The sequence below is a fragment of the Salvelinus fontinalis genome, chromosome 34 (assembly GCF_029448725.1).
Source record: "Salvelinus fontinalis isolate EN_2023a chromosome 34, ASM2944872v1, whole genome shotgun sequence".
Lineage (NCBI taxonomy): Eukaryota > Metazoa > Chordata > Actinopteri > Salmoniformes > Salmonidae > Salvelinus > Salvelinus fontinalis.
This window is the reverse complement of record NC_074698.1, coordinates 27,302,610-27,330,323: the sequence shown is the minus strand read 5'-3', so window position 1 is coordinate 27,330,323 and position 27,714 is coordinate 27,302,610. Positions and strand designations below refer to the sequence as shown.

Here is a 27,714-nt window from a genome sequence, read left to right as displayed (position 1 = left end):
GTTTTCTCTCTCTCTCTGTGTACTCTCCATACTCCTGTCTCTCTCTCTTTGTGTACTCTCCATACTCATGTCTCTCTCTCTCTCTCTGCACTCTCCATACTCATGTCTCTCTCTCTCTGTACTCTCCATACTCCTGTCTCTCTCTCTGTGTGTACTCTCCATACTCCTGTCTCTCTCTCTGTGTGTACTCTACATACTCCTGTCTCTCTCTCTCTCTCTCTCTCTGTACTCTCCATACTCCTGTCTCTCTCTCTCTCTGTGTACTCTCCATACTCCTGTCTCTCTCTCTCTCTCTGTGTACTCTCCATACTCCCGTTTTCTCTCTCTCTCTGTGTGCTCTCCATACTCCTGTCTCTCTCTCTCTGTACTCTCTATACTCCTGTCTCTCTCTCTCTGTGTGTACTCTCCATACTCCTGTCTCTCTCTCTCTGTGTACTCTCCATACTCCCGTTTTCTCTCTCTCTCTGTGTGCTCTCCATACTCCTGTCTCTCTCTCTGTACTCTCTATACTCCTGTCTCTCTCTCTCTCTCTGTACTCTCCATACTCCTGTCTCTCTCTCTGTACTCTCTATACTCCTGTCTCTCTCTCTCTGTGTGCTCTCCATACTCCTCTCTCTCTCTCTGTGTACTCTCCATACTCCTGTCTTGCTCTCTCTCTCTCCCTGTGTACTCTACATACTCCTGTCTCTCTCTCTCTGTGTGCTCTCCATACTCCTGTCTCTCTGTGTACTCTCCATACTCATGTCTCTCTCTCTCTCTGTACTCTCTATACTCCTGTCTCTCTCTCTCTCTGTGTACTCTACATACTCATGTCTCTCTCTCTCTCTCTGTACTCTCCATACTCATGTCTCTCTCTGTGTACTCTCCATACTCCTGTCTCTCTCTCTGTGTACTCTCCATACTCCTGTCTCTCTCTCTGTGTACTCTCCATACTCCTGTCTCTCTCTCTGTGTGTACTCTACATACTCCTGTCTCTCTCTCTCTCTGTACTCTCCATACTCCTGTCTCTCTCTCTCTCTCTGTACTCTCCATACTCCTGTCTCTCTCTCTTGCTCTCCAGGTCTGCGTGGTCTGATGATGGCGGTGATGATTGCTGCTCTCATGTCCTCCCTCACCTCCATCTTCAACAGCTCCAGCACCATCTTCACCATGGACCTGTGGAGGCATGTCCGGCCCCGCGCAACCGAGTGGGAACTCATGCTCGTGGGAAGGTACACATACACGTGCACTCATACTCATGCATACACATACTCATGCTCGTGGGAAGGTACACATACACGTGCACTCATACTCATGCATACACATACTCATGCTCGTGGGAAGGTACACATACACTATCCTCCTCAGGATGTTTGTGCTGGTTCTGGTGGTGGTGTCAGTGCTCTGGATCCCTGTGGTCCAGGCCAGTCAGGGAGGACAGCTGTTTATCTACATCCAGTCCATCAGTACCTACCTCCAGCCTCCTGTTTCCATCGTCTTCCTGACTGGATGCTTCTGGAAGAGGACCAATGAGAAGGTGTTTTTTTGTGTGTGTGTGTGTGTGTTGGGGAGAGAGAGAGAGAGAGAGCGAGAGAGAGAGAGACGGGGCAGAGAGAGAGGTAGAAAGTGTAAATACAGAGTACATTCTGTGAGGTAGTGAAGGTGTCTGTAGTGTAGTGAAGGTATCTATAGTGAAGGTGTGTGTAGTGAAAGTATGTGCAGTGATGGTATGTGTAGTGAAGGTATGTGTAGTGAAGGTGTGGTGAAAATGTGTGTAGTGAAGGTATATGTAGTGAAAGTATGCGTCTCACAAAGACACTGCGGTTGGAACCAAAAATCTAACATTTGGACGAAAAGGACACATTTCCATGGATCTAATGTCAATTGCTCATGTTTCTTGGCCCAAGCAAGTCTCTTCTTATTATTGGTGTACTTTAGTAGTGGTTTATTTGCAGCAATTTGACCATGAAGGCCTGATTCACACAGTCTCCTCTGAACAGTTGATTTTGAGATGTGTCTGTTATTTGAACTCTGTGAAGCATTTATTTGGGCTGCAATTTCTGAGGCTGGTAACTAATGAACTTATCCTCTGCAGCAGAGGTAACTCTGAGTCTGCCATTCCTGTGGTGGTCCTCATGAGAACCAGTTTCATCTTAGCGCGTGATGGTTTTTGCGACTGCACAGTTCCGTATTGACTGACCTTCGTGTCTTAAAGTAATGACGGACTGTCGTTTCTCTTTGCTTATTTCAGCTGTTCTTGCCATAATATGGACTTGGTCTTTTACCAAATAGGGCTATCTTCTGTATGCCACCCCTACCTTGTCACAACACAACTGACTGGCTCAAATGCATTAAGGAAAGAAATTCCACAAATTAACTTTTAACACGGCACACCTGTTAATTGAAATGCATTCCAGGTGACCTCATGAAGTTGGTTAAGAGAATGCCAAGAGTGTGCAAAGCTGTCATTAAGGCAAAGGGTGGCTACTTTGAAGAATCTCAAATATATTTTGCGATTTCTACACGATTCAATGTGTTATTTCATAGTTTTGATGTCTTCACTATTATTCTACAATGTAAAAAATAGTACAAAGAAAGAAAACCCCTGGAATGAGTAGGTGTGTCCAAACACTTGACTGGTACTGTGTCTGTAGTGAAGGTAAGTGTTTGCATCTGAAAATAGGCTGAACTTGGTTTCCACCTACAGGAATGAAATTCTACTCAATTTGCAATCAGATTGCAGTAAAAGTCAGATTGCAGTACCAATCAGATGTATTGAAAGATGATATAGAGATGAAATGTCCCTCCTTTGTGTTCTGCAGGGTGCTTTCTGGGGCCTGTTCCTGGGCCTACTGGTGGGCGGTGTGAGGATGGCCCTAGACTTTATCTATCCCTCACCACTGTGTTACCAGGAAGACAGCAGGCCTGATGTGGTGAAACATGTCCACTACCTCTACTTCTCCACCATGCTGTCTATGTTCACCCTGGTGGTGGTGGTGGGGGTCAGCCTGGCCACGGAGAAACCCAGCCCAGAGCAGGTGAGTGGAGGCTGGGGAGTGCTACTAAACCAGAGCTCAAATACAGTATCTTGATAGTGATAGTGATGGCAATTGTGTATTTGAACAAATCAACCTATTGATTTCAACGACACTGTGATAAATTAAGAATTTGCATCTACAGTACTGTCTAAATCAAATATAAACTTGAGATAGGCCATATCGTGCTCACATTTAGAACACTGTCTATCACTAACCGTTGCTGTGTTTGTGTTGTTGCTACGGAACAGATCAGTCGCCTCACCTGGTTCACCAGATTTGATAAGGTGGAGAAGAGCAGTGGAGCTTTAGAGACAGTAGAGACTGTGACTAGTGCTACAGAGACCGAGATAGAAGATAGGGAGCAGGAGGCTAACAGAGAGACACACCTTCAGAGGAAAGGTGGGTAGTGTTGTCCCTTTTTAGGTAGCAGTAGGTTAATACTGGTAAGTTGCTTCAACAATACTATGGCCCATGATTCATTCAATACTCACAATCCCAGTGCTTGAAGTGGACTGAAATAGGTGCCAGCATTCATTTTGGGTGCCAGTACTGTTTATATTTAGGTGCATGAATATTTTTAAGACAGCAATATTCTATAAGATGCCGGTACTCAAAACTGAGGCGCCAGTACTGGTGTGTTCCAGTCCAAGTCAAACACTGCTCATACGCATATACCCACATTTCTCTCTCTCCAGTGTCTTCAGAAGCCAGTGTGAGGAGCCAGTCCAGGCTGAAGGCCGCCCTCTACTGGCTGTGTGGGATGGAGCGGCAGAAGCAGGGTGACAGCGCCCCACAACCCCCTCTTCTTCTCGACCCCGCTAGCTCTCTGGAAGAGGACCCATGCCTTAGCCACATGGTCGACGCCAACCTCATCATCTGCCTCTCCATCGCCGTCTTTATCATTGGCTACTGGGCCTAGTGAGGAATTGTCAACAGCCAATGATATTGGCAGGGACAGGTGGTGCTTGGCCATTGCTGCAGCATCATAGGAGTGCTGCTGAAGTGTCACAGCAGGCTGTTATTTATTATTGTATAATAGCAATGTATAGTTGTTTTAACCCCTCCACCCCCCCCCCCCCTCTTCAGAGGACAAATATCTTCAGCTTTTTTTACAGCTTTTTTTGCTACATGAACATACATTTGACATACATGATACTTTTATATAAAGCAGTCACACAACAATAATACATTACCAAACGCTTTAATCCCAACCCTCAGCCAATCCCACCTATCACCATAGACCACCCTCTTTTGCCATATCTTTTTCAATTGTGCTGTGATTTCCCCCCAATATTTTTGAATCTTTCTAATCGTATATTATGCACAGATTGTGAGCTAAAGATGAAAACCTTTCCTATGAGTATTATTATATTATTGACTGACTATGGCTTTCCAAATAGCCCAACACTGCTATTTGTAAGGTTAATTTTAAGTGCATGTTGTGATTTTTTTTAACCATTCCTCAACCTGTGACCAGAAACAAGCTACATAGGGACAATACCAGAATAAATTATCTAGTGATTCTGTCTCTTCGCAGCAAAATCTACAGAGCTGAGATTGTTGCCCCATTATATATGGCATTCTGTTGGTGGCAAGAATTTTATATAATAATTTAAATTGAAAAACTCTAAGTATTGAATCAAGTGTAGTTTTTTGTACCAGTTCATAATCCCTATGCCATGGAATTGGTACAAAAGTTCCTCCTATTTATGTTGCACCCTGGATGGCGCAGCTGTCAACATTTGTCCTCAGATGAAACTGGTATATTATTCTATTTATGCCAGTTCCTTTCAGACAATTTGTATCTTTACTATATGGCAGTGTTTAAATGGGCATGATGCCTCTTAATATGCTACATTTATTATAGTTCTTACTAATAGTATACATTCCATTAGATTAGAATATACAGTATAAATTCAGTATTCAGCTGACATGAATAAACACGGATTATTACTGTTTTAAGTCATGTTTTGTTTTCTTTATTTGGAGTAATAATACCCAAAACTATTTTCCTTTAATATGAACAAACAGTGGCGGATTCATTCACTCATTATCGATAATCTTTGTTCAGGTTGAAAAGACACGGGCAGAAAAAAAAGCTACGCAAATCACATTCAAAACGTGCAATGTAGTGAAACAAAAGGCAATAATCGAAAGCATAGTGACAAGCCAAGTTACCCACTAAAGATTGTCAACATAATATCCTTAATTTGAATAGTAATCATAAAATAAAACCTGGGATATTGTTCTGTTGGGTTGTTGCTTGTCCATTTCCTGAGCTAAATTAAATCAAAACGGATATCAAAACAAATAACTTCTCAAATAAAAAATCTGTGGCAGGAAATGTCCAATCCATCACTTTTCTTTTAAAGGGGAAATCTGTGACTGGTATACACATTTTTGGCAGGGGTGACTTTTGTTTGAATTCAGCTCTGTCAATAACAATGTATCACATGGTTTGATTGGGGTCGAATAAAACTCGGTCCTATAGTATATTGAGGTAAGACAGGTTAAAAACAACGAATGAAACAGGGTGAATATTGGGAGTGGAGAAGGCACACTTTGAAACAAATGAAACAGGGTGAATATTGGGAGTGGAGAAGGCACACTATGAAACAAATGAAACAGGGTGAATATTGGGAGTGGAGAAGGAACACTATGAAACGAATGAAACAGGGTGAATATTGGGAGTGGAGAAGGCACACTATGAAACGAATCCAGTTACTTCAATTGCACTCCTCACTGATACTTTTTTGGTCCTTGGCAACTATTTATTAAAACATTTATATTAGAAACACAAAGCAGCACACTCACCAAATGTAGTTATTAATCAACTAGCATCTTTGGTCCTTGAGCTCTCATCAAATCAAGTAGGGCACTTTATAGGATTCTTTGGGCTCACCATGTATATTTGCTCATCAATAGCACTTTCTGCATTATATTTGTATTATTTGGCTTATTAAAAACCATTAAAGAAATTTCTCAAATGGGGCAAAATTGCAGTTTTGTAGACAATCTTAGGTAATGCATTGAGGACATGTATACAAATGAGCAATTTCCATTCAAAAAACCATTCCTACAACCACCATACAATGTACCACAGGGAGGAAAGCTGCATAATACAAACATACTAGTTCTGAGCTTTTAGGTTTACAAGCTTAGCCTCCCACCCAGCCCCAATTCAATGTCAGCATTCTACAATGGATCCAAAGATCAACGATGAAACAGTATATTCAGATTTGCATCAGATGCTTCCAGGTACTGGGTCATAACATTACAGCTTCGCCAGCATTGGAGTTCAGTGGTTATATATATATATATATCATGTTTAGCAGGTTGAAGGTTCAATGAACATGGGGTGATCCTGTGCTCCAGTTCCAATACTGTTCAGGGTTGATGGTTTATGGAAGGGTGTTGGTGTTGGGTGGGTGCCAACAGTGTTGAGTTTGGATTTTGGAGCTAGAGAAGGTTGTCTAGTCCCTGTATTGTTGTAGAGAGTCATGTTGGCTAGGGATTGTTTGTTGCAGACATTATTGCTCACTGGATTGATGGAGCACAGGGAGTTTGTATGGTCCAGTCTGTAGAGGCTCAGAGCTGACTCTGACTACGGCGATTGGACGAATGGCTAGCATATTGACCAATTGGGCAGAGGCAGAATGTTTTTTTGGTGATGTCAGTTGGAGTGATCCCTCCCGCTTTCACAGACTGGTGCTCTCTGATTGGATCTCAGGGTCCGAGGGTGGGGTTGGAGAGGGGGCGGGCTCATGACCAGCAGAGCTCTCCCCTTGTATGCCCACCGTAATTTCAGGGATAAGGGCTCGGCCAATCCCCTTCAAGTTCAGGCTGGCATCTACAGAAGACATTTAGATTGACAGGTAAGTGATCAATCAGGCAAAACACAGCCTACTAGGGTTAGTATTAATTCCATTTTAATTCAGGCAATTCAGGGGATAAATTTAAATTCCAGTTCAAGAATTGAGAAGTGCTATTTATTAACCAATTCAGGGGATAAATGAACATTTCAGTTTAAGAATTGAGAAGTGGTATTAGCCAATTCAGGAGATAAATTAAAATACCAGTTCAAGAATTGAGAAGTGCTAATTATCGTTTTCAATTAGGATTTTTCGGTTTCAGTTCACTTCCTGAAATGATGCAATTGACCTTAACCCTGTAGTACACCACTATCAGTCTGCAGCAAGAAGCTCTACAGAACAGACAGAGGCACACACATCAGTCACCGAACAGACCATATCCACATCAGACACCTCAAACCTAAGGAAAGCACACAAACTCTGCATACTGGAGAAAAGACACCAAGGATTTGTCATATTGTAATTTTTTATATATATATATAATAAAAAAGGAAAGACATTTGACTATGACAGGGAAGTTGAATGCCACGTTCTAGTCACAGTTGGTACATTTTCCGATGTGGGAAATGGGATTTCAATAACAGAGTGGCTTGGAGAGTATTGTTGGTGTGCTACTCTGAAATGCTAGAAGTGCATCACCTGGGTTCTAGAGGGCTTCAAGGAAATGAAGCTAAATCCAGTCCTTTAGATGGTCTGGACATAAATGTTCAAATATCCCACAACTCTTTGCTTTTATGCAGATTCATTCTAATGTCCAGGCCTTCTATTATTTGACTTAGATAAGACATAGGAAGTAGAGTACCGACTGGACCATCAGTATCAGACTGGACCATCAGTATCAGACTGGACCATCAGTATCAGACTGGACCATCTCTTGGACTATCCCAGGGGTGTTAAGAGTGGTTAGTTAACAAGGGTAGGTGTAAGTAGCCTTCAACCACAGCCATGGCACAACAGGGTGGGAATCACATGTATGTTATTTACTATTGGCAGGCAGGGTTAATGCATTGGGCTCAACCACACACACACACAGGCACACGCACACGCAGGCAGACACGCACACACATGCAGACAAACACAAGAGCACTTACGCACACACACGGAGAGCAAGGGGCTGCAACTCAGAGCGTCAGCCAATCATATCCTTACCATTACCTGCCTCTCAATCTCAGCTCACAGGCAGGGCGGCAGCTCACACATCTGCAATATTCCAATATTTACCCATCATGCATTTTAAATTAAATCACCACAATTACAGTGTATGGTGTGCGTGAGGCAATACTAAAGGCAGTGAGACCAGAATCCAAGTGAACAAACACCTTTCATTGTTACATTTCTTTCTGAGAGAGTCCTGATGAAATCACACAATGCTCGATTAGCTAGCATTGTCAGCAGCATATGATTTCATTGGCAGTTGGACAGTTAACTGTGTTTAAACAGTAGGAAGACTTCCTGTTGTGTTTGCTTTGTGTCACTGTTTAATATCTAATACATTTGTGCATACACTTTTTATGTAGTGCTTTTTGTGTAACTATGTCTGAAACAGACTTAGCCAGAGCTTGAAACAAAAGATTCTCAAAATGTCCTTCCAGACTAAAGAAAGAATGCATAGATAACATGCAGTATAATATAATATTAGTGGCCTGAGGGCACACACTTAATGTGTTGTGAAAAGTGTTATGAAATGTCATGTAATATTTTAAATGATTTGAAAGTAAATGAATGTTGTTAGCACAGGCCCAGAGACAGTATCGTACACCGAGACAAATTCCCGGCTACATTGTTGAATAGGACTTTTTTTTCTGATTTGGACTCTGAGCATATAATGGAACGTTTGGCAAACAAGGACATTTCCATTAGTGCAGGATGTGTGTGTGTGTGTGTGTGTGTGTGTATGTGTGTGTGTGTGTGTGTGTGTGTGGAAATAGAGCCAACAATACATCAGTATGTGCTACTGCAATACCGTGTCTGAGTCAGCCAGGGAGCCTCCTGCTCTGCTTGAAACCTTGAGAGTTCCTACCAGGAAAACTGCCACCCCCACACACACCCACAAACTCCTCTGTTGAGATTCGTTTCCAGCTCTGATTATTATGTGAAGCTAATAGGAGCCGATTGGTGAATAATACACTGAAACTCTATCCTTCTTTTAGTCATCCCTCCGTCCTTCCTTTCTCTGGCTGCATTTTAGACTGTGTGTCATACCTTCTAGAGACGTCCTTTCTCTGGCTGCATTTTAGACTGTGTGTCATACCTTCTAGAGACGTCCTTTCTCACCAGAGTATGTTCCCTTTTTACCACACGATGTATCATATCTCTGATAGGATATGGGCTATGACTCTATTACCTATGACTCACACAGCACATATTGAGAGCTGGATGGAGTCCTCTGTTGTAAGGTATACTGGCCAACTAGCTTACCAAAGTAAGTTTGTGTCATAACAGTTTAATATCCGTTATAGTCATGAGTAGTTTGTGTCATGACAGTTTAATATCCGTTATAGTCATGAGTAGTTTGTGTCATGACAGTTTAATATCCGTTATAGTCATGAGTAGTTTGTGTCATGACAGTTTAATATCCGTTATAGTCATGAGTAGTTTGTGTCATGACAGTTTAATATCCGTTATAGTCATGAGTAGTTTGTGTCATAACAGTTTAATATCCGTTATAGTCATGAGTAGTTTGTGTCATGACAGTTTAATATCCGTTATAGTCATGAGTAGTTTGTGTCATGACAGTTTAATATCCGTTATAGTCATGAGTAGTTTGTGTCATGACAGTTTAATATCCGTTATAGTCATGAGTAGTTTGTGTCATGACAGTTTAATATCCGTTATAGTCATGAGTAGTTTGTGTCATGACAGTTTAATATCCGTTATAGTCATGAGTAGTTTGGATTGGGAAAGGATGGACTGTAACTTTACCGGTGATGACCTTGGAGGCGGAGCCGCAGGTCCCGTTGCTGTCGTCATTGGTGGGCGGCTGACGCGGTGGGGGAACTGTAGGTCGGGAGCGTGGCTTCGGAGCCGGCCTGGTGGGGCGAGGGAGGGAGCCAGAGTGGAAGGAGGATAGAGGGGTGAAGGGGGTGGAGGTTGGACCATCGTGAGGAGGGGTGCTAGGGGGTGTGGGGGTGTGAGGCGGAGAGGGGTCTGACTCCCCCTGAGACTGGGGGGCTTGTGGGGGCTGTGGGGGCGGGTGGCTGGGGGCGTGGATGGGGGTTTCTTTACCAGAGTGGCGTCGTGGAGCGATGAGGGGGTAGGGGTTGTTAGACGCGGGACTGTGGCCAAGGGTGGAGCTATTAGCTACAAAGGGGTTGGCCTGTTTGGGTGGGGCAGGGGCTTGCTTCTTAGTACCTGGGGAAGACACAATAAAACCATGTATTTAAACTATGAAATCACACTGATCAAAGCACTGATAATACGTGAGTTAAAAAGGTCTGCGCTTTCTGTCTGATTTGATTGACGCTATTGTGGTCCTCTGTAGCTCAGTTGGTAGAAAATGGTGCTTGCAACGCCAGGATAGTTGGTTCGATTCCCGGCACCACCCATGTATGTATGCATGACTGTAAGTCGTTGTGGATGAAAGTAAATGTAAGTAAATGGGATATACTATTTGAAATACGTTGTGTCAGTCTCTTAAGTGGAAACTATCAGAGGGTGTTGGGTGGTCAGAGTGTGTTCTCTCACCTCTGCGTCCAATGTGGGGGCTGTGACCCCTGCATCCTGCCTGGGAGTGGGGCGTCCCCACGGTGAGCTGGGAGCCCCCGTTCCTCAGGGGAGGGGGGGTGGAGGTGGGGTCATGGCCAGGGCTGTGGAGATACAGGACAAACCCACTGTCAGTCTACATTGCCAGGTCTCAATCAAAGTGATGACATGCAAAAACTGCATCACAGGTCAAGTTAGTCACTTCCTTGGCAAACATGTATAAGAACAATTACAGTGACAGTTACATGAGTCAAATCATAACATGGAAAGATTAAAGACAATTATGTCTCTCAAATCACCGTGTGTTTCCAACTGACACAAAACAGATGCAAAAACACTACAAGAAACACGGGAAGTTCATTCAAGGAAACTAATTACAGTTGCACATGCATTGAGGATAACCAGAGCAGGAGTACCAAGCCTGCTTGGGATGATACCAGCATGGTAAACCATAGAGCTGTGAGTCAAGAGTTTGGGGCAAACATTAGACAACTACATGAAACGCCAAAGCAGACAGGTATGCATGCTTGGGGAGGGCTGACCAACAGACAGCCACATGAACGGTCCGGACAGACAAATATTTAGGAAGGCAGGACAAGCACCCTGTCTGGGAAGGGATAGGACAATAGACAAGCTCCAATCACAAAGCTGCTTCCTGGATCACTAGGAGAGGCCTTTCAATAAACAGCTAAATCATTGGTTTTGGGACATCGGTTTGATTTACAGCGTACTTGATTTCATTGGGTGTGATTACAACACACAGTATCAGCCTGCATAGAACATAAAGGGAACAATATGGGACAACCAAACACATAACGGTCAATGACAGAGTGAGTAGCTATAGGTTGATCAATCAGGATCGACAGCAGGGCGGCGCACAACCTTCTGGTTTCAGTTTGGCTGATTGGTGACGGGAGGGGAGGGACTCAGTTTCTGCTTCCTCCTTACCTGCTCTCCTCAGCGCTGTGCTGGGTAAGAGGCAGAGGCTGCTGCCCTGTGGCCACCTGGACCTCTGGTGCCCCACCCTGACCTTGACCCCCACTACCACCACCACCACCCCCAGCCAGGCCAGGCTGGCCAGCCTCCGTACTCCCACACAGAGTTTGCTCCTGGGTCTGGGGGACGCCTCCAGCCTCTGGCGGTGGTAGAGGGGGCTGGAAGGCGGGCGAAGAGGCATGATGGTGCTGTTTTCTATTTAGAGTGGCAGCTCTACGTGGGGTGGGGGTGGGGTCACCCAGTTTGTTAGGAGCAGGGCTATACAGGGGGGAGAGGGGAGAGAGTGAGGGGTGAAGACACACCGATGACAACATCAGAGAGGAGAGAGACAGAGAGAGACAGAGAGGAGAGAGACAGACACAGAGAGACAGAGAGGAGAGAGACAGAAAGACAGAGACAGAGACAGAGACAAAGAGACAGAGACAGGGACTGATACAGAAAGACAGATAAAAGAGAGACCGCTCCAGAGAGAGAGAGAAGAATGAGGTATTAACCAAAGGCCATTGCTGAAGCAGAGATCACATGATTCTAGTTCAAGTGACCTTTGAACTAGTGAACTTTGAGCTCCTGCCATTTCTTACAGCTTGACAACAGAATAGAGTGACAAAACACACAACCAGTAACCTAAAACCTAGGCTTTAATAGAGGTGGCATATAAGAGGTTCAAAGTGTTAAACATTGTTTCGCATTTCAAAATGGTGACACAGCTTGATAAAAGTGTGATTCAATTCAAGACAAGTGAGGGTTAATCCTTATATCTCCTGAAACAATATGTTACATTTAAGAACAATTCTTTGTGAGAAAGTGTGCTTATTCATCACGTTCACCGCTGGCCTCGGTTTAAACACACATTTTATTGGTTTGTTTCTACAATCATCGTACATATCGGTAATACTGTAGTGTTAAAACACACACAAACACATTGGAATTGGAATGGACTTTCACAAAGTGGGATTATGGATTCACAAACTGTCTCCTAGGGTATAGCTTGGACTTTATTAAGAAGGCAGTGGATTGGCTGTTCCTGCTCCCCAGCGGGCGTTTCTCTGACTGTGATGGACTCGTCAGCCACTACATAGAGGGCTGAGACGGCCCCCTTGGACTCCTGCCTGGTCAGTGTCCGGGGATGGGTGCTGAGACCTGGGCTGGGACGGGGGCTGCTACGGGGGTAGGACAGGTACCTGTCTTTGCGGGGAGTGTCCCCGTCCACCAGGCTTCCGGGGCGTCGCCTCTCGAAAGGGCCTGGGTCAGGTTCAGGGGTCATGGCCACGAACATGCCCGACACGTTAAAGTCCACGTCTGGTGAGAAGTGAAACACAGAGGTCAGCAAACAAGACAACAGGCATTTCCTGTTCTATGTCACGTGAGGAGTAACTTAGGAGTAACTTAGGAGTAACATAGTCACTTAGATAAAGACTTTCTGTAACACAATCCCTCCCAGGTTCAAGTAGAGGTCTCTTACCATCTGGGAAGAACCAGTCAGCGTGTTGGATGATGGGTTCTATGATGGCCACCACATGGACCGAGGTAGCAGCAGCCATCTCTGCCAGAGTCCTGAGGACAGAGGGGGAGAGACAGACATCAAGATCAATGAAACATCAAGATCAATTAACTACTGTATATATGTACTGTACAACACTACCAATGCTAATTGTTTAACTCAAATGCAGGAGATGGATTTGTAGAAATAAGAAGACAGGGAAGCACTGCTAAGGTGCACAACGGTAGTTTTTTGTAGACAGAAGGTGCTCTTTGGTAAAAGGGGTAAATGGGTCATCAAAAATAAAGGAGGACCAAGACACTTGGAAACAAAGATTTTTATGTGTTATCTTTGTTTCCATTGAACATGCCATACAAATAAAGGAATTGTTATGAATGATATGAAGAGTGCTTTGGTCCTTTCTTTTTGATGCATGGGATGGATGTGTATTGCTCACCCCTCAGTCTTGGACCAGAGCAGGTTGGGTCCCAGCACTATGGCGATGTTACTGGGAGTCATCTTATTCACCTCACTGTCCTGGGCCAGCTTGGATAGGAATTTTACCAGATACCTGCAAACAAAATCCCAATGAGGGATTGAACCATAGACCTTGTGTGCATCTCATAAATAAATCCCTTTTGGGAGCATATAATTCGAATGGTGGACGATTATATGTTTCCAACATTGACACTCACCTAAAGTTGGCCTTGTGGTTCTTTGGCAAACCGTCACATGCCACCCACAAAGCCTGAAGTCTCCTGTCTGGGTCAGACACACTGTACAACACAACATTACATACCCAAATAAGATGGTACAATGTTTCAATATAATAAACACTTGTTGTGTTTGGGTTGTATTCATTAGGGCACACCATAGCAAAACGCTTTGCAACGGAAAACGCAAAAAATGATTTCTTATTTGCCAAATCGACGTTTCGGTCCGTTTTCTTCTGTTTTGTGCCTAGTGAATACGAGCATGGTCTTGAAAAGTGTTTCACTGCAGAGTGTGATGAGTATATTCTCCAGTGTATTTGTGGACAGTGAATCGTAGTATTCTTACTTGGAGGCTTGTGTCCACTCATCATACAGTGCGAAGGTCATAAGGGGTTCAGGCAGCTCTCTGAGGTAGGACTTCAGAGCTCCTGGACAGAGACACGGACAACACAACCACAAATATGGTGCATTATAGTACATGAACTGAATGGGGTTCAATTGTGCTTTTGGAAGTAGTGGGACTGTCCCCTTAAAATCAAATCAAAGCTTATTTGTCACGTGTGCCAAATATAACAGGTATTTGCTTACTTACAGGCCCTAACCAAAAGTGCAATTTTTAAGTAAAGAAATAGGTATTAGGTGAACAATATAAAAAATATAAAAAACAACAGTAAAAAGACAGTGAATAATAACAGCAACGAGGCTATATACAGGCACTGGTTTGTCGGGCTAGTTGAGGTAGTATGTACATGTAGGTATGGTTAAAGTGACTATGCATACTGATAAACAGAGTAGCAGCAGTGTAAAGAGGGGTTGGGACACACACACACACCACACGCAATGCAAATAGTCCGGGTAGCCATTTGATTACCTGTTCACGAGTCTTATGGCTTGGGGGTAAAAGCTGTTGAGAAGTCTTTTGGTCCTAGACTTGGCACTCCGGTACCGCTTGCAATGCGGTAGTAGAGAGAACAGTCTATGGCTGGGAAGGGTGGGGTCCTTGACAATTTTTAGGGCCTTCCTCTGACACCGCCTGGTATAGAGGACCTGGATGGCAGGAAGCTTGGCCCCAGTGATGTACTGGGCCGTACGCACTACCCTCTGTAGCGCCTTGCAGTCGGAGGCCGAGCAATTGCCGTACCAGGCAGTGATGCAACCAGTCAGGATGCTCTCGATGTTGCAGCTGTAGAACCTTTTGAGGATCTGAGGACCCATGCCAAATCTTTTTAGTTTCCTGAGGGGGAATAGGCTTTGTCGTGCCCTCTTTACAAACTGTCTTGGTGTGCTTGGATCACTCTAGTTTGTTGGTGATGTGGACACCAAGGAACTTGAAGCTCTCAACCTGCTCCACTACAGCCCCGTCGATGAGAATGGGGGCGTGCTCGGTCCTCCTTTTCCTGTAGTCCACAATCATCTCCTTAGTCTTGGTTACGTTGAGGGATAGGTTGTTATTCTGGCACCACCGAGCCAGGTCTCTAACCTCCTCCCATAGGCTGTCTCGTCGTTGTCGGTGTTCAGGCCTACCACTGTTGTGTTGTCTGCAAACTTAATGATGGTGTTGGAGTCGTACCGGGCCACACAGTCGTGGGTGAACAGGGAGTACAGGAGGGGACTGAGCACGCACCCCTGAGGGACTCCAGTGTTGAGGATCAGCATGGCAGATATGTTGATACGTACCCTCACCACCTGGGGGCGGCCCGTCAGGAAGTCCAGGATCCAGTTGCAGAGGGAGGTGTTTAGTCCCAGGGTCCTTAGCTTAGTGATGAGCTTTGAGGGTACTATGGTGTTGAATCCTGAGCTGTAGTCAATGAATAGCATTCTCACGTATGTGTTTCTTTTGTCCAGGTGGGAAAGGGCAGTGTGGAGTGCAATAGAGATTGCATCATCTGTGGATCTGTTTGGGCGGTATGCAAATTGGAGTGGGTCTAGGGTTTCTAGGATAATGGTGTTGATGTGAGCCAATACCAGCCTTTCAAAGCACTTCATGGCTATGAACCACTACGGTACGGTTCTGTAGTCATTTAGGCAGGTTGCCTTAGTGTTCTTGGGCACAGGAACTATGGTGGTCTGCTTGAAACATGTTGGTATTATAGACTCAATTAGGGACATGTTGAAAATGTCAGTGAAGACACCTGCCAGTTGGTCAGCACATGCCCGGAGCACACGTCCTGGTAATCCGTCTGGCCCTGCAGCCTTGTGAATGTTGACCTGTTTAATAAAGGTCTTACTCACATCAACTACGGAGAGCGTGATCACAGAGTCGTCCGGAACAGCTGATGCTCTCATGCATGCCTCAGTATTGCTTGCCTCAAAGTGATCATAGAAGTGATTTCGCTCGTCTGGATGGCTTGTGTCACTGGGCAGCTAGCGGCTGTGCTTCCCTTTGTAGTCTGTAATAGTTTGCAAGCCCTGCCACATAAGACGAGTGTCGGAGTCTGGATTCAATCTTAGCCCTGTGTTGGCGCTTTGCCTGTTTGATGGTTCGTTGGAGGGCATGGCAGGATACATGATCATTTTCAACTCAAATATACACCATTCCCACTGGACTGAATATGTTCTCAAATCCAAAGATTGCAGATTGTATTGTCTTCTACTCTGCACCCCCAAATTCAACCCCTGCATAGACTATTGAGAGTAAAGGGGAACGAAAACAACTTTAATAAGTTATAAAAGGGAAATGGGTCATACCAGCTACAGCATGGGGGTCGGAGTAAAACTCCTCTAACTGGGAGGTGGAACAGTCCAGTGCTGCCTTCAGTTTCTTTAGTTTGGAGGCCCCAGCAGCGATTCGGAACAGACCCTGAAAAGAGAGAGATACAGTTTTAAAGTCTTAAAGTTTACAAATGTTTTTTTCTTCATAGCAAATTAGAACTGGTTCAACAAACTAACCACGTTCAGATACAAATATACACGAGGAAAAATGGCAATTTGCATTGAATTGAGAAGCTCTTTGAGGGGGAAATGGATGTCTACTTTCTGTTCTAATATTAGAGAAGGCCGTCTGGTTTGGGTATGACTGAGACAAGGAAGGAGAGAGAAAATAGATACTATCATTTCACATCTAGAGATACGAGTCTTTGAGGTTGAGCGAAAGATATTTGCAACAACAGTTCTGTCTGTATAAAAAGAAAAGAAATTAAAGCGTTACAGTTGAAAACTTCCCTCCAAGGCACGAGGCTGGTTAACCAAACAAAGGACCAGACCACAGATGTCATCAGTACCAGACCGTAGGCTCTTACTCAGCATGTGTGTGAAATGGCAATTGCCTAGTCTTCTGTCTGTAACATGTTGGTTTTGATCATAAAGGAGTGGGTAGTTTGCTACACATTAGATATGGATAGGGTGACTTACCCTCAATAACTAGCAGTGCATTGAGACCTAGTGAGAAGCACTATAAAAACACTAGCCCAGGGTTACCCAACTGGCGGTCCACATTATTTGAATTGTCCCCCCAAGTTTTTTGTTGGACCTGAAAGACTGTAAAAACACCAGCAAATCAGCTCCAAGTGCTTTTCATTTTGGAAATCTGTTCCAAACTATTCCCACACATAATGGAGAGATATACTGCAATTGATCCTATACAAATGTAAGCAAGGTTTGAAATTCTTATGCTTTAGTCCAATATTATATCTGTATGGGCTTCTTGCGGTCAATTTGCCATCTACAAATAATTTGTAATTATATTCTGTCCCCCTGACCATCTACTCAAGAAAAGATCTAGTTGATGAACCCTGCGCTAGTCCATTCTTTTCCTCATCATCGTCATGGTTACCTCCTCCTTCATGCCAGTCTCCAGCAGCATCATGATACAGGCCTCTAAGGGCAGGGCGATCTCACGGTTACTCCTCTTCAGGTGCTCTTCCAGAGCCGTGCCGTACGCAGGCTTCTCCATCCATGAGTCTGTACACAGGGCACAACATGGCCGCCAGCGTAGGTCAGTTTCATTATCATGAACAGTATGTGTGGAAACAAAGATTCTGTTCTCACTGCTAGGTTATTCCTGTCATTTCAGAGCACGACTAACAGACTAACCGATTGCTCACTAATAACCAACTGCATCTTAGCACATGTCATTAATTGATCTGTTGCAGAGTGAGACCAGGGCCTCTATTCCAAAAGCACTCAGAGTAGGACTGCTGATCTAGGATCAGTTTAGCCTTTCAGTTCATAATGAATCAGCTTTATACGGACAGGGGGATACGGGCCCAGATGTGACTGTAGATGTTAAGACAATAGAGCCATTTTCACTCAAATCTAATTGAACCTGATTCAATCTAATTCCTATTTCATTAAGTCAGAGAAAAACTGCTCATTAGCACCTCTTTGTTTTACTGCTAAGGCCATGAAGAGCCAAGACATAACAAACCGACGCAGGTAAGTCACTTGAGATTTTCTCTTTTTATAACACACCTTTATCAGACTCGGTATCCTACTTAACATGACATGAAAAGTTGTCTGTGCTTTGTGAATACTGGCTTTGAAATGAAAGAGACTACTGGTTAGAGGTCAAACATATCTGACCAACTGGTTAGAGGTCAAACATATCTGACCAACTGGTTAGAGGTCAAACATATCTGACCAACTGGTTAGAGGTCAAACATATCTGACCAACTGGTTAGAGGTCAAACATATCTGACCAACTGGTTAGAGGTCAAACATATCTGACCAACTGGTTAGAGGTCAAACATATCTGACCAACTGGTTAGAGGTCAAACATATCTGACCAACTGGTTAGAGGTCAAACATATCTGACCAACTGGTTAGAGGTCAAACATATCTGACCAACTGGTTAGAGGTCAAACATATCTGACCAACTGGTTAGAGGTCAAACATATCTGACCAAGGTGATGCAGTCAGAACATTCATTGCATGAAGTGAGAAAGCATTTTGAATCAACATTCAGCTGAATTTATCCTTGCAGGAAAAGAACATTAATGTTTTGTATTTTATCAAGATAATTGTTAACAGGTTTGATTCATTAAGGTTTCCTTTACCGTTCTGTGCCTGTATGGTCGGCAGGACTCCTTCCAGAGCAGCCAGAGACCTCCTGTGGTAGTCAGCCTGGGCCTCTACCAACTGATACACGTTCACATGGCATCACACACATTCACATGGCATCACACACATTCACATGGCATCACACACATTCACATGGCATCACACACATTCACATGGCATCACACACATTCACATGGCATCACACACATTCACATGGCATCACACACATTCACATGGCATCACACACATTCACATGGCATCACACACATTCACATGGCATCACACACATTCACATGGCATCACACACATTCACATGGCATCACACACATTCACATGGCATCACACACATTCACATGGCATCACACACATTCACATGGCATCACACACATTCACATGGCATCACACACATTCACATGGCATCACACACATTCACATGGCATCACACACATTCACATGGCATCACACACATTCACATGGCATCACACACATTCACATGGCATCACACACATTCACATGGCATCACACACATTCACATGGCATCACACACATTCACATGGCATCACACACATTCACATGACATCACACACATTCACATGGCATCACACACATTCACATGGCATCACACACATTCACATGGCATCACACACATTTATATTGTATCACATATTCAATTTATTTCAAATGCCACACCTTAAATTCCATGGGGGGCAAGAAAGTTATTCAATCCAATACTACCCTACTGTTAATGTAACATTTCAAATGATGAGCTAAATGTGGGTCAAATGTGATCTGAAGGAAATGCTGATGTTATAATGTAGTCAGGATGAAGAATACTCACAATAACATAGTAGCGGGCGTAGTCTCCCTCCTTGGAGGAGAAGTTATACATGTCCGCAGACAGCTGGTCCTGAGGAAGGACCATGAACATCAGCACTGTTGATTGGGTCTACCCCACAGAGATTGATTGTACATCCTAGACACAGAAGGGGGCGGGGTCTGTTTGGGAAAGGGGGCCTAGTTGGAGGTTATAGATAAATGTGCTTGTGACGTATATTGTCTTGAAGCTGCAACACCCATTGTGGTTAATACATCTAGCCTGCTTTCTTTAGTATCCCTCTGGATCATTGAACCAGAACATTGAACCTGACAATGTGAATAGCATGTAAAGGTAACTGACAGCACAGTCATGACCCTTTAATAACATAGCCCTAATAACATGTATGTCAGGCTCTGTTCATACCCCTGTCACAATAACCTTCTGTTCATACCCCTGTCACAATAACCCTCTGTTCATACCCCTGTCACAATAACCCTCTGTTCATACCCCTGTCACAATAACCCTCTGTTCATACCCCTGTCACAATAACCCTCTGTTCATACCCCTGTCACAATAACCCTCTGTTCATACCCCTGTCACAATAACCCTCTGTTCATACCCCTGTCACAATAACCCTCTGTTCATACCCCTGTCACAATAACCCTCTGTTCATACCCCTGTCACAATAACCCTCTGTTCATACCCCTGTCACAATAACCCTCTGTTCATACCCCTGTCACAATAACCCTCTGTTCATACCCCTGTCACAATAACCCTCTGTTCATACCCCTGTCACAATAACCCTCTGTTCATACCCCTGTCACAATAACCCTCTGTTCATACCCCTGTCACAATAACCTTCTGTTCATACCCCTGTCACAATAACCCTCTGTTCATACCCCTGTCACAATAACCCTCTGTTCATACCCCTGTCACAATAACCCTCTGTTCAGCCAGGTCATCAGATATGATCCTGTCATGATTAAGAAGCCTTAGCTGGAATATGACGCCATCTTTTCAACTTTACCTCCAGTCATTAGAGCAGGAAGGTATTCCCAATTTCTCAAGGTCATCTAGGAATAGCAGGAGTGTGTGCTCTCATGCTGCCCTGTACTGTCCCTAGACTTTCCTTTATACTCAGAGTTTTTCATAGTGCTGGAAACCTGCAGAATTCCCTGGAAACCTAATTCTCCCACTTTGCCCACCATTACATCCTCTGCTGTATGTGCACATTTGGTTATACAATACATTACATATTATAAATAATATCAGTTCAATACACTATGAAAGTAAATACATGTTGACGTGATTTCAGTGGAGACACTTGATATGGTGAATCAATCTGTAAAAAAGAGCTGTTCTGTTTTTATCCCAAATCAATCTTATAAACCAACAGCTTTTCTCCAGAGTCTTGTTACTACAGTATGTTTTTTGCTAGCGAGTGACCAGTTCCTTTTCATTGAACAAGTCTAGTTAGAATTTAATGAATACTACCTACAGTACCTTACACATCTCCACTTTGTTCAGGGCCTCGTCCATCTCGTCTTTGAGAGTCTCAACCTTGGCGACAGTGGCCTGGTAGTTTGTGGAAAAGTGAATAGACTTGCTTGCCTGCAACCACCTGGAACAAAAATAAAATATAATGGAGATGTGGAACTTTGTCTCATCTATGTGTGAACATAGATCTTCACTTGAGAAATGCACATACAACTTTTGCAAAATATTTTATTTTATTTTTGGCATATCTTTATTTTTGGGGTTCCAGTCCAGTACCTGGCTCTGGGGTTCCAGTCCAGTACCTGGCTCTGGGGTTCCAGTCCAGTACCTGGCTCTGGGGTTCCAGTCCAGTACCTGGCTCTGGGGTTCCAGTCCAGTACCTGGCTCTGGGGTTCCAGTCCAGTACCTGGCTCTGGGGTTCCAGTCCAGTACCTGGCTCTGGGGTTCCAGTCCAGTACCTGGCTCTGGGGTTCCAGTCCAGTACCTGGCTCTGGGGTTCCAGTCCAGTACCTGGCTCTGGGGTTCCAGTCCAGTACCTGGCTCTGGGGTTCCAGTCCAGTACCTGGCTCTGGGGTTCCAGTCCAGTACCTGGCTCTGGGGTTCCAGTCCAGTACCTGGCTCTGGGGTTCTAGTACAGTACCTGGCTCTGGGGTTCTAGTACAGTACCTGGCTCTGGGGTTCTAGTACAGTACCTGGCTCTGGCTGAGTCATAGTCTAGGACTAGTTTAGCCAGCTGTTTCCTCTGTCTCAGGATGTTGGGAATGTCCACCTGGGTAGGTATAGGAGTGATCATAAATGGTGTCATTATCATTAGTATGACCATTGGCATGCTCAGTGTTATCAATGCCAGGGTAAGATATGGAGAGTGTTGGTGGTCACCTCTGCTAGCTGGTTGAGAGGTTCCAGGATGTCTCTCTCTAGCTGGACCTCGTGTTGCATCAGCTCAGATGCTAGTCTGCTCTCTGCCTCCCCACACACATCCATCATCTTACTGCCACACACACACGTGTAAAGACACGCACATGTAAAGACACATACACACAGATAAACAGAGAGAAAGAGGAGAGAGAGAGACACACACGTGTAAAGACACTCACACGTAAAGACACGTACACACAGATAAACAGAGAGAAAGAGGAGAGAGAGAGAGACACACACGTGTAAAGACACTCACACGTAAAGACACGTACACACAGATAAACAGAGAGAAAGAGGAGAGAGAGAGAGACACACACGTGTAAAGACACTCACCACGTAAAGACACATACACACAGATAAACAGAGAGAAAGAGGAGAGAGAGAGAGACACACACGTGTAAAGACACTCACCACGTAAAGACACATACACACAGATAAACAGAGAGAAAGAGGAGAGAGAGAGAGACACACACGTGTAAAGACACTCACCACGTAAAGACACATACACACAGATAAACAGAGAGAAAGAGGAGAGAGAGAGAGACACACCATTATCACTGCATTATCAATCCTAAAGCTGAGAGTATTAGGTCATGTAGGAATACCACTAACACATTTGGGGACTTTTAAACAACCATATCCATCCCTGTATAACTCTCACTAGTTTAGTCCTGTATTCTGATCATGTTCTGTGCTTATGGACTAACTTTCTCAACTGAATCTTTCTGAATCCGCATGTTAAACATGTAGAAACCATGTTCAAACCACAGATATCATTGTCTGGTTTCCCAAACACAGATGTAGCATGGTCTTGGACTAAGAAGCATGGAGAATCTCCATTGTACCTGGGAAACCGGACCCATATACATATGTCTGCTGTCATTGCTCCACACTCACCCAATCAGTGACTCCTCCCCCAGCTGGCTTCCTCCATCCTGCATGGCCTGGGACAGGGCTGTCAGAGGGAGCTTTTTCTGTGGCAGGAAATACAAGGCATCATGGGGTTTGTAGTTAAATTGCTCAACACAAGACATGTTACTGTATCATCTTTCATCTCGGACACCCAGAACTAAAATGTTGTATTATGCGCCAGATGCTCGATTAAGTTCTGGGGGGAGACGTGTTAGAATATATAGACTAGCGAAGTGACAAGAGACTAGCGAAGTGTCCACCCCTCGAAACACAAACTCTCAGCCAGTTCTGGGCAAGTCTATTCGGAATTATAAAGGTCCATGTATCGAACACGAGATAAGCAGACAATTCTGGAGTGAAAGTAATGACAGTAATGCCAGTCATATCAGTAATGCGGCATCACTGGGGCGGGTCTGGCTTACAGTAGATTGGAAAGATAGTGGAGGGTTTGGAGAGGCCTACTCCACATGTTTGTCCACTGAGTCTCTCCTCTATTTACTGAGAGATGCTGTGTAGTGATTGCAGAGGAGAGAGAACATTGAGAGGATGGCTAACTTGTCTCAGTCTCGGGTTCCTTTCTCTAGCGCTCAAACCCTACCATGAAATAACTCAAAATTACAGTAATTGCACATCTTTAACTGACATTAGCATGTGGTTAATGTGGATGTCTAAGTTAGAGGTAAGAGCTGTTCACAACACATCTCCCTGTGAAGGAGAGATAGAAGAGGAGGGTGAGAATGAGAGATAGAAGAGGAGAGATTGAAGAGGAAGAGAAGGAGAGATACAAGAGGAGAGTGTGAGAAGGAGAGGTAGAGAAGGAGAGATTGAAGAGGAGAGGGTGAGAAGGAGAGATAGAAGAGAAGGAGAGATAGAAGAGGAAGAGAAGGAGAGATAGAAGAGGAGAGGGTGAGAAGGAGAGATAGAAGAGGAGAGGGTGAGATGGAGAGGAAGAGAAGGAGAGATAGAAGAGGAGAGGGTGAGAAGGAGAGGTAGAGAAGGAGAGATAGAAGAGGAGAGGGTGAGAAGGAGAGATAGAAGAGGAGAGGGTGAGATGGAGAGGAAGAGAAGGAGAGATAGAAGAGGAGAGGGTGAGAAGGAGAGGTAGAGAAGGAGAGATAGAAGAGGAGAGGGTGAGAAGGAGAGATAGAAGAGGAGAGGGTGAGAAGGAGAGGAAGAGAAGGCGAGATAGAAGAGGAGAGGGTGAGAAGGAGAAGGTGAGAAGGATAGAAGAGGAGAGGGTGAGAAGGAGAGATAGGAGAGGAGAGGGTGAGAAGGAGAAATAGAAGAGGGTGAGAAGGAGAGGAAGAGAAGGAGAGAGAAGAGGAGAGGGTGAGAAGGAGAGGGTGAGAAGGAGAGATAGAAGAGGAGAGAGTGAGAAGGTGTGATAATAGAGGATGAGAAGGAGGTAGAGAAGGAGAGATAGAAGAGGAGAGAGTGAGAAGGTGTGATAATAGAGGATGAGAAGGAGGTAGAGAAGGAGATTGTCCTTACGTGTCTCTTTTCTGCCTCCGTTCCGATGTGACCCTGTAGACAGGTGACCAGTCTCTTGTGTGCGTTGTGGGACACCAGACGGACCAGCTCCAAGCGCCTCTCAATCTGCAATCACACATTCACACTCATGATCGTCAGAAGAAACTAGGTCAGAAGAAACACAAATGAACACAAGCACACACACACATCGTCACAAAACACATAATAGAATGGTACCGCAATATAGTCTTTCTCTATATCAGTGCTCTCCAACCCTGTTCCTGGAGAGCTACCCTCCTGTAGGTTTTAACTCCAACCCTGTTCCTGGAGAGCTACCCTCCTGTAGGTTTTAACTCCAACCCTGTTCCTGTAGAGGTACCCTCCTGTAGGTTTTAACTCCAACCCTGTTCCTGTAGAGGTACCCTCCTGTAGGTTTTAACTCCAACCCTGTTCCTGGAGAGCTACCCTCCTGTAGGTTTTAACTCCAACCCTGTTCCTGAAGAGCTACCCTCCTGTAGGTTTTAACTCCAACCCTGTTCCTGTAGAGCTACCCTCCTGTAGGTTTTAACTCCAACCCTGTTCCTGTAGAGGTACCCTCCTGTAGGTTTTAACTCCAACCCTGTTCCTGGAGAGCTACCCTCCTGTAGGTTTTAACTCCAACCCTGTTCCTGAAGAGCTACCCTCCTGTAGGTTTTAACTCCAACCCTGTTCCTGTAGAGCTACCCTCCTGTAGGTTTTAACTCCAACCCTGTTCCTGGAGAGCTACCCTCCTGTAGGTTTTAACTCCAACCCTGTTCCTGGAGAGCTACCCTCCTGTAGGTTTTAACTCCAACCCTGTTCCTGAAGAGCTACCCTCCTGTAGGTTTTAACTCCAACCCTGTTCCTGAAGAGCTACCCTCCTGTAGGTTTTAACTCCAACCCTGTTCCTGAAGAGCTACCCTCCTGTAGGTTTTAACTCCAACCCTGTTCCTGAAGAGCTACCCTCCTGTAGGTTTTAACTCCAACCCTGTTCCTGTAGAGGTACCCTCCTGTAGGTTTTAACTCCAACCCTGTTCCTGTAGAGGTACCCTCCTGTAGATTTTATCCAACCCTGTTCCTGTAGAGGTACCCTCCTGTAGGTTTTAACTCCAACCCTGTTCCTGGAGAGCTACCCTCCTGTAGGTTTTAACTCCAACCCTGTTCCTGAAGAGCTACCCTCCTGTAGGTTTTAACTCCAACCCTGTTCCTGTAGAGGTACCCTCCTGTAGGTTTTAACTACAACCCTGTTCCTGGAGAGCTACCCTCCTGTAGGTTTTAACTCCAACCCTGTTCCTGGAGAGCTACCCTCCTGTAGGTTTTAACTCCAACCCTGTTCCTGAAGAGCTACCCTCCTGTAGGTTTTAACTCCAACCCTGTTCCTGAAGAGCTACCCCCCTGTAGGTTTTAACTCCAACCCTGTTCCTGAAGAGCTACCCTCCTGTAGGTTTTAACTCCAACCCTGTTCCTGAAGAGCTACCCTCCTGTAGGTTTTAACTCCAACCCTGTTCCTGTAGAGGTACCCTCCTGTAGGTTTTAACTCCAACCCTGTTCCTGTAGAGGTACCCTCCTGTAGATTTTATCCAACCCTGTTCCTGTAGAGGTACCCTCCTGTAGATTTTAACTCCAACCCTGTTCCTGAAGAGGTACCCTCCTGTAGGTTTTAACTCCAACCCTGTTCCTGAAGAGCTACCCTCCTGTAGGTTTTAACTCCAACCCTGTTCCTGGAGAGCTACCCTCCTGTAGGTTTTAACTCCAACCCTGTTCCTGAAGAGCTACCCTCCTGTAGGTTTTAACTCCAACCCTGTTCCTGAAGAGGTACCCTCCTGTAGGTTTTAACTCCAACCCTGTTCCTGTAGAGGTACCCTCCTGTAGGTTTTAACTCCAACCCTGTTCCTGGAGAGCTACCCTCCTGTAGGTTTTAACTCCAACCCTGTTCCTGAAGAGCTACCCTCCTGTAGGTTTTAACTCCAACCCTGTTCCTGGAGAGCTACCCTCCTGTAGGTTTTAACTCCAACCCTGTTCCTGAAGAGCTACCCTCCTGTAGGTTTTAACTCCAACCCTGTTCCTGGAGAGCTACCCTCCTGTAGGTTTTAACTCCAACCCTGTTCCTGAAGAGGTACCCTCCTGTAGGTTTTAACTCCAACCCTGTTCCTGAAGAGGTACCCTCCTGTAGGTTTTAACTCCAACCCTGTTCCTGAAGAGCTACCCTCCTGTAGGTTTTAACTCCAACCCTGTTCCTGAAGAGCTACCCTCCTGTAGGTTTTAACTCCAACCCTGTTCCTGAAGAGGTACCCTCCTGTAGGTTTTAACTCCAACCCTGTTCCTGAAGAGCTACCCTCCTGTAGGTTTTAACTCCAACCCTGTTCCTGAAGAGCTACCCTCCTGTAGGTTTTAACTCCAACCCAGTTCCTGTAGAGGTACCCTCCTGTAGGTTTTAACTCCAACCCTGTTCCTGTAGAGGTACCCTCCTGTAGGTTTTAACTCCAACCCTGTTCCTGTAGAGGTACCCTCCTGTAGATTTTATCCAACCCTGTTCCTGTAGAGGTACCCTCCTGTAGATTTTATCCAACCCTGTTCCTGGAGAGCTACCCTCCTGTAGGTTTTGTCCAACCCTGTTCCTGTAGAGGTACCCTCCTGTAGGTTTTATCCAACCCTGTTCCTGTAGAGGTACCCTCCTGTAGGTTTTATCCAACCCTGTTCCTGGAGAGCTACCCTCCTGTAGGTTTTATCCAACCCTGTTCCTGTAGAGGTACCCTCCTGTAGGTTTTATCCAACCCTGTTCCTGGAGAGCTACCCTCCAGTAGGTTTTATCCAACCCTGTTCCTGGAGAGCTACCCTCCTGTAGGTTTTAACTCCAACCCTGTTCCTGGAGAGCTACCCTCCTGTAGGTTTTATCCAAACCTGTTCCTGGAGAGCCACCCTCCTGTAGGTTTTATCCAACCCTGTTCCTGTAGAGGTACCCTCCTGTAGGTTTTAACTCCAACCCTGTTCCTGTAGAGGTACCCTCCTGTAGATTTTATCCAACCCTGTTCCTGTAGAGGTACCCTCCTGTAGATTTTATCCAACCCTGTTCCTGGAGAGCTACCCTCCTGTAGGTTTTGTCCAACCCTGTTCCTGGAGAGCTACCCTCCTGTAGGTTTTATCCAACCCTGTTCCTGTAGAGGTACCCTCCTGTAGGTTTTATCCAACCCTGTTCCTGGAGAGCTACCCTCCAGTAGGTTTTATCCAACCCTGTTCCTGGAGAGCTACCCTCCTGTAGGTTTTAACTCCAACCCTGTTCCTGGAGAGCTACCCTCCTGTAGGT

The 27,714-nt window shown here is 44.9% G+C and overlaps 2 protein-coding genes across 5 annotated transcripts in view; one reads left to right on the top strand and one right to left on the bottom strand.

Annotated features, from left to right (window-relative positions):
• The first annotated feature begins 21 nt into the window (after positions 1 to 21).
• Positions 22 to 4,979, top strand: LOC129833651 (solute carrier family 5 member 4A-like). The gene is made up of 5 exons (XM_055898363.1): positions 22 to 1,211; positions 1,348 to 1,516; positions 2,802 to 3,017; positions 3,266 to 3,416; positions 3,713 to 4,979. Exons 1-5 carry the CDS (start codon positions 103 to 105, stop codon positions 3,934 to 3,936), a joined length of 1,869 nt encoding a protein of 622 aa, XP_055754338.1. The 5' UTR covers positions 22 to 102; the 3' UTR covers positions 3,937 to 4,979.
• The window catches only part of LOC129833649 (rho GTPase-activating protein 17-like), a 55,065-nt gene continuing 32,324 nt past the window's right edge, over positions 4,974 to 27,714 (bottom strand). The window contains exons 3-21 of one of the 4 annotated variants that reach the window (XM_055898360.1): positions 24,414 to 24,518; positions 22,908 to 22,984; positions 21,972 to 22,083; positions 21,785 to 21,861; positions 21,099 to 21,216; positions 19,617 to 19,685; positions 18,775 to 18,856; positions 17,553 to 17,680; positions 16,469 to 16,580; positions 14,127 to 14,208; positions 13,763 to 13,843; positions 13,525 to 13,638; positions 13,050 to 13,141; positions 12,769 to 12,886; positions 11,540 to 11,845; positions 10,574 to 10,695; positions 9,812 to 10,240; positions 8,039 to 8,089; positions 6,778 to 6,867 (exon numbers count right to left, since the gene is read on the bottom strand). In XM_055898360.1, the coding sequence (XP_055754335.1) occupies positions 8,082 to 8,089; positions 9,812 to 10,240; positions 10,574 to 10,695; positions 11,540 to 11,845; positions 12,769 to 12,886; positions 13,050 to 13,141; positions 13,525 to 13,638; positions 13,763 to 13,843; positions 14,127 to 14,208; positions 16,469 to 16,580; positions 17,553 to 17,680; positions 18,775 to 18,856; positions 19,617 to 19,685; positions 21,099 to 21,216; positions 21,785 to 21,861; positions 21,972 to 22,083; positions 22,908 to 22,984; positions 24,414 to 24,518 (2,232 nt within the window). In that variant the 3' untranslated portion in view covers positions 6,778 to 6,867; positions 8,039 to 8,081. Of the gene's footprint in view, positions 6,868 to 8,038; positions 8,090 to 9,811; positions 10,241 to 10,573; positions 10,696 to 11,539; positions 11,846 to 12,768; positions 12,887 to 13,049; positions 13,142 to 13,524; positions 13,639 to 13,762; positions 13,844 to 14,126; positions 14,209 to 16,468; positions 16,581 to 17,552; positions 17,681 to 18,774; positions 18,857 to 19,616; positions 19,686 to 21,098; positions 21,217 to 21,784; positions 21,862 to 21,971; positions 22,084 to 22,907; positions 22,985 to 24,413; positions 24,519 to 27,714 lie in introns of all 4 variants that reach the window. The other 3 variants (XM_055898361.1, XM_055898359.1, XM_055898362.1) reach the window with 3 other exon arrangements.

What these genes read in the sequence shown, in the direction of transcription:
- LOC129833651 (XM_055898363.1), top strand. Translation starts at nt 103, where the DNA reads ATGTCTCTCTCTCTCTGTACTCTCCATACTCCTGTCTCTCTCTCTGTG. An exon ending in GAACTCATGCTCGTGGGAAG is followed by an intron (nt 1,212 to 1,347) that starts GTACACATACAC and finishes TATCCTCCTCAG; the next exon opens with GATGTTTGTGCTGGTTCTGG. An exon ending in GACACACCTTCAGAGGAAAG is followed by an intron (nt 3,417 to 3,712) that starts GTGGGTAGTGTT and finishes CTCTCTCTCCAG; the next exon opens with TGTCTTCAGAAGCCAGTGTG.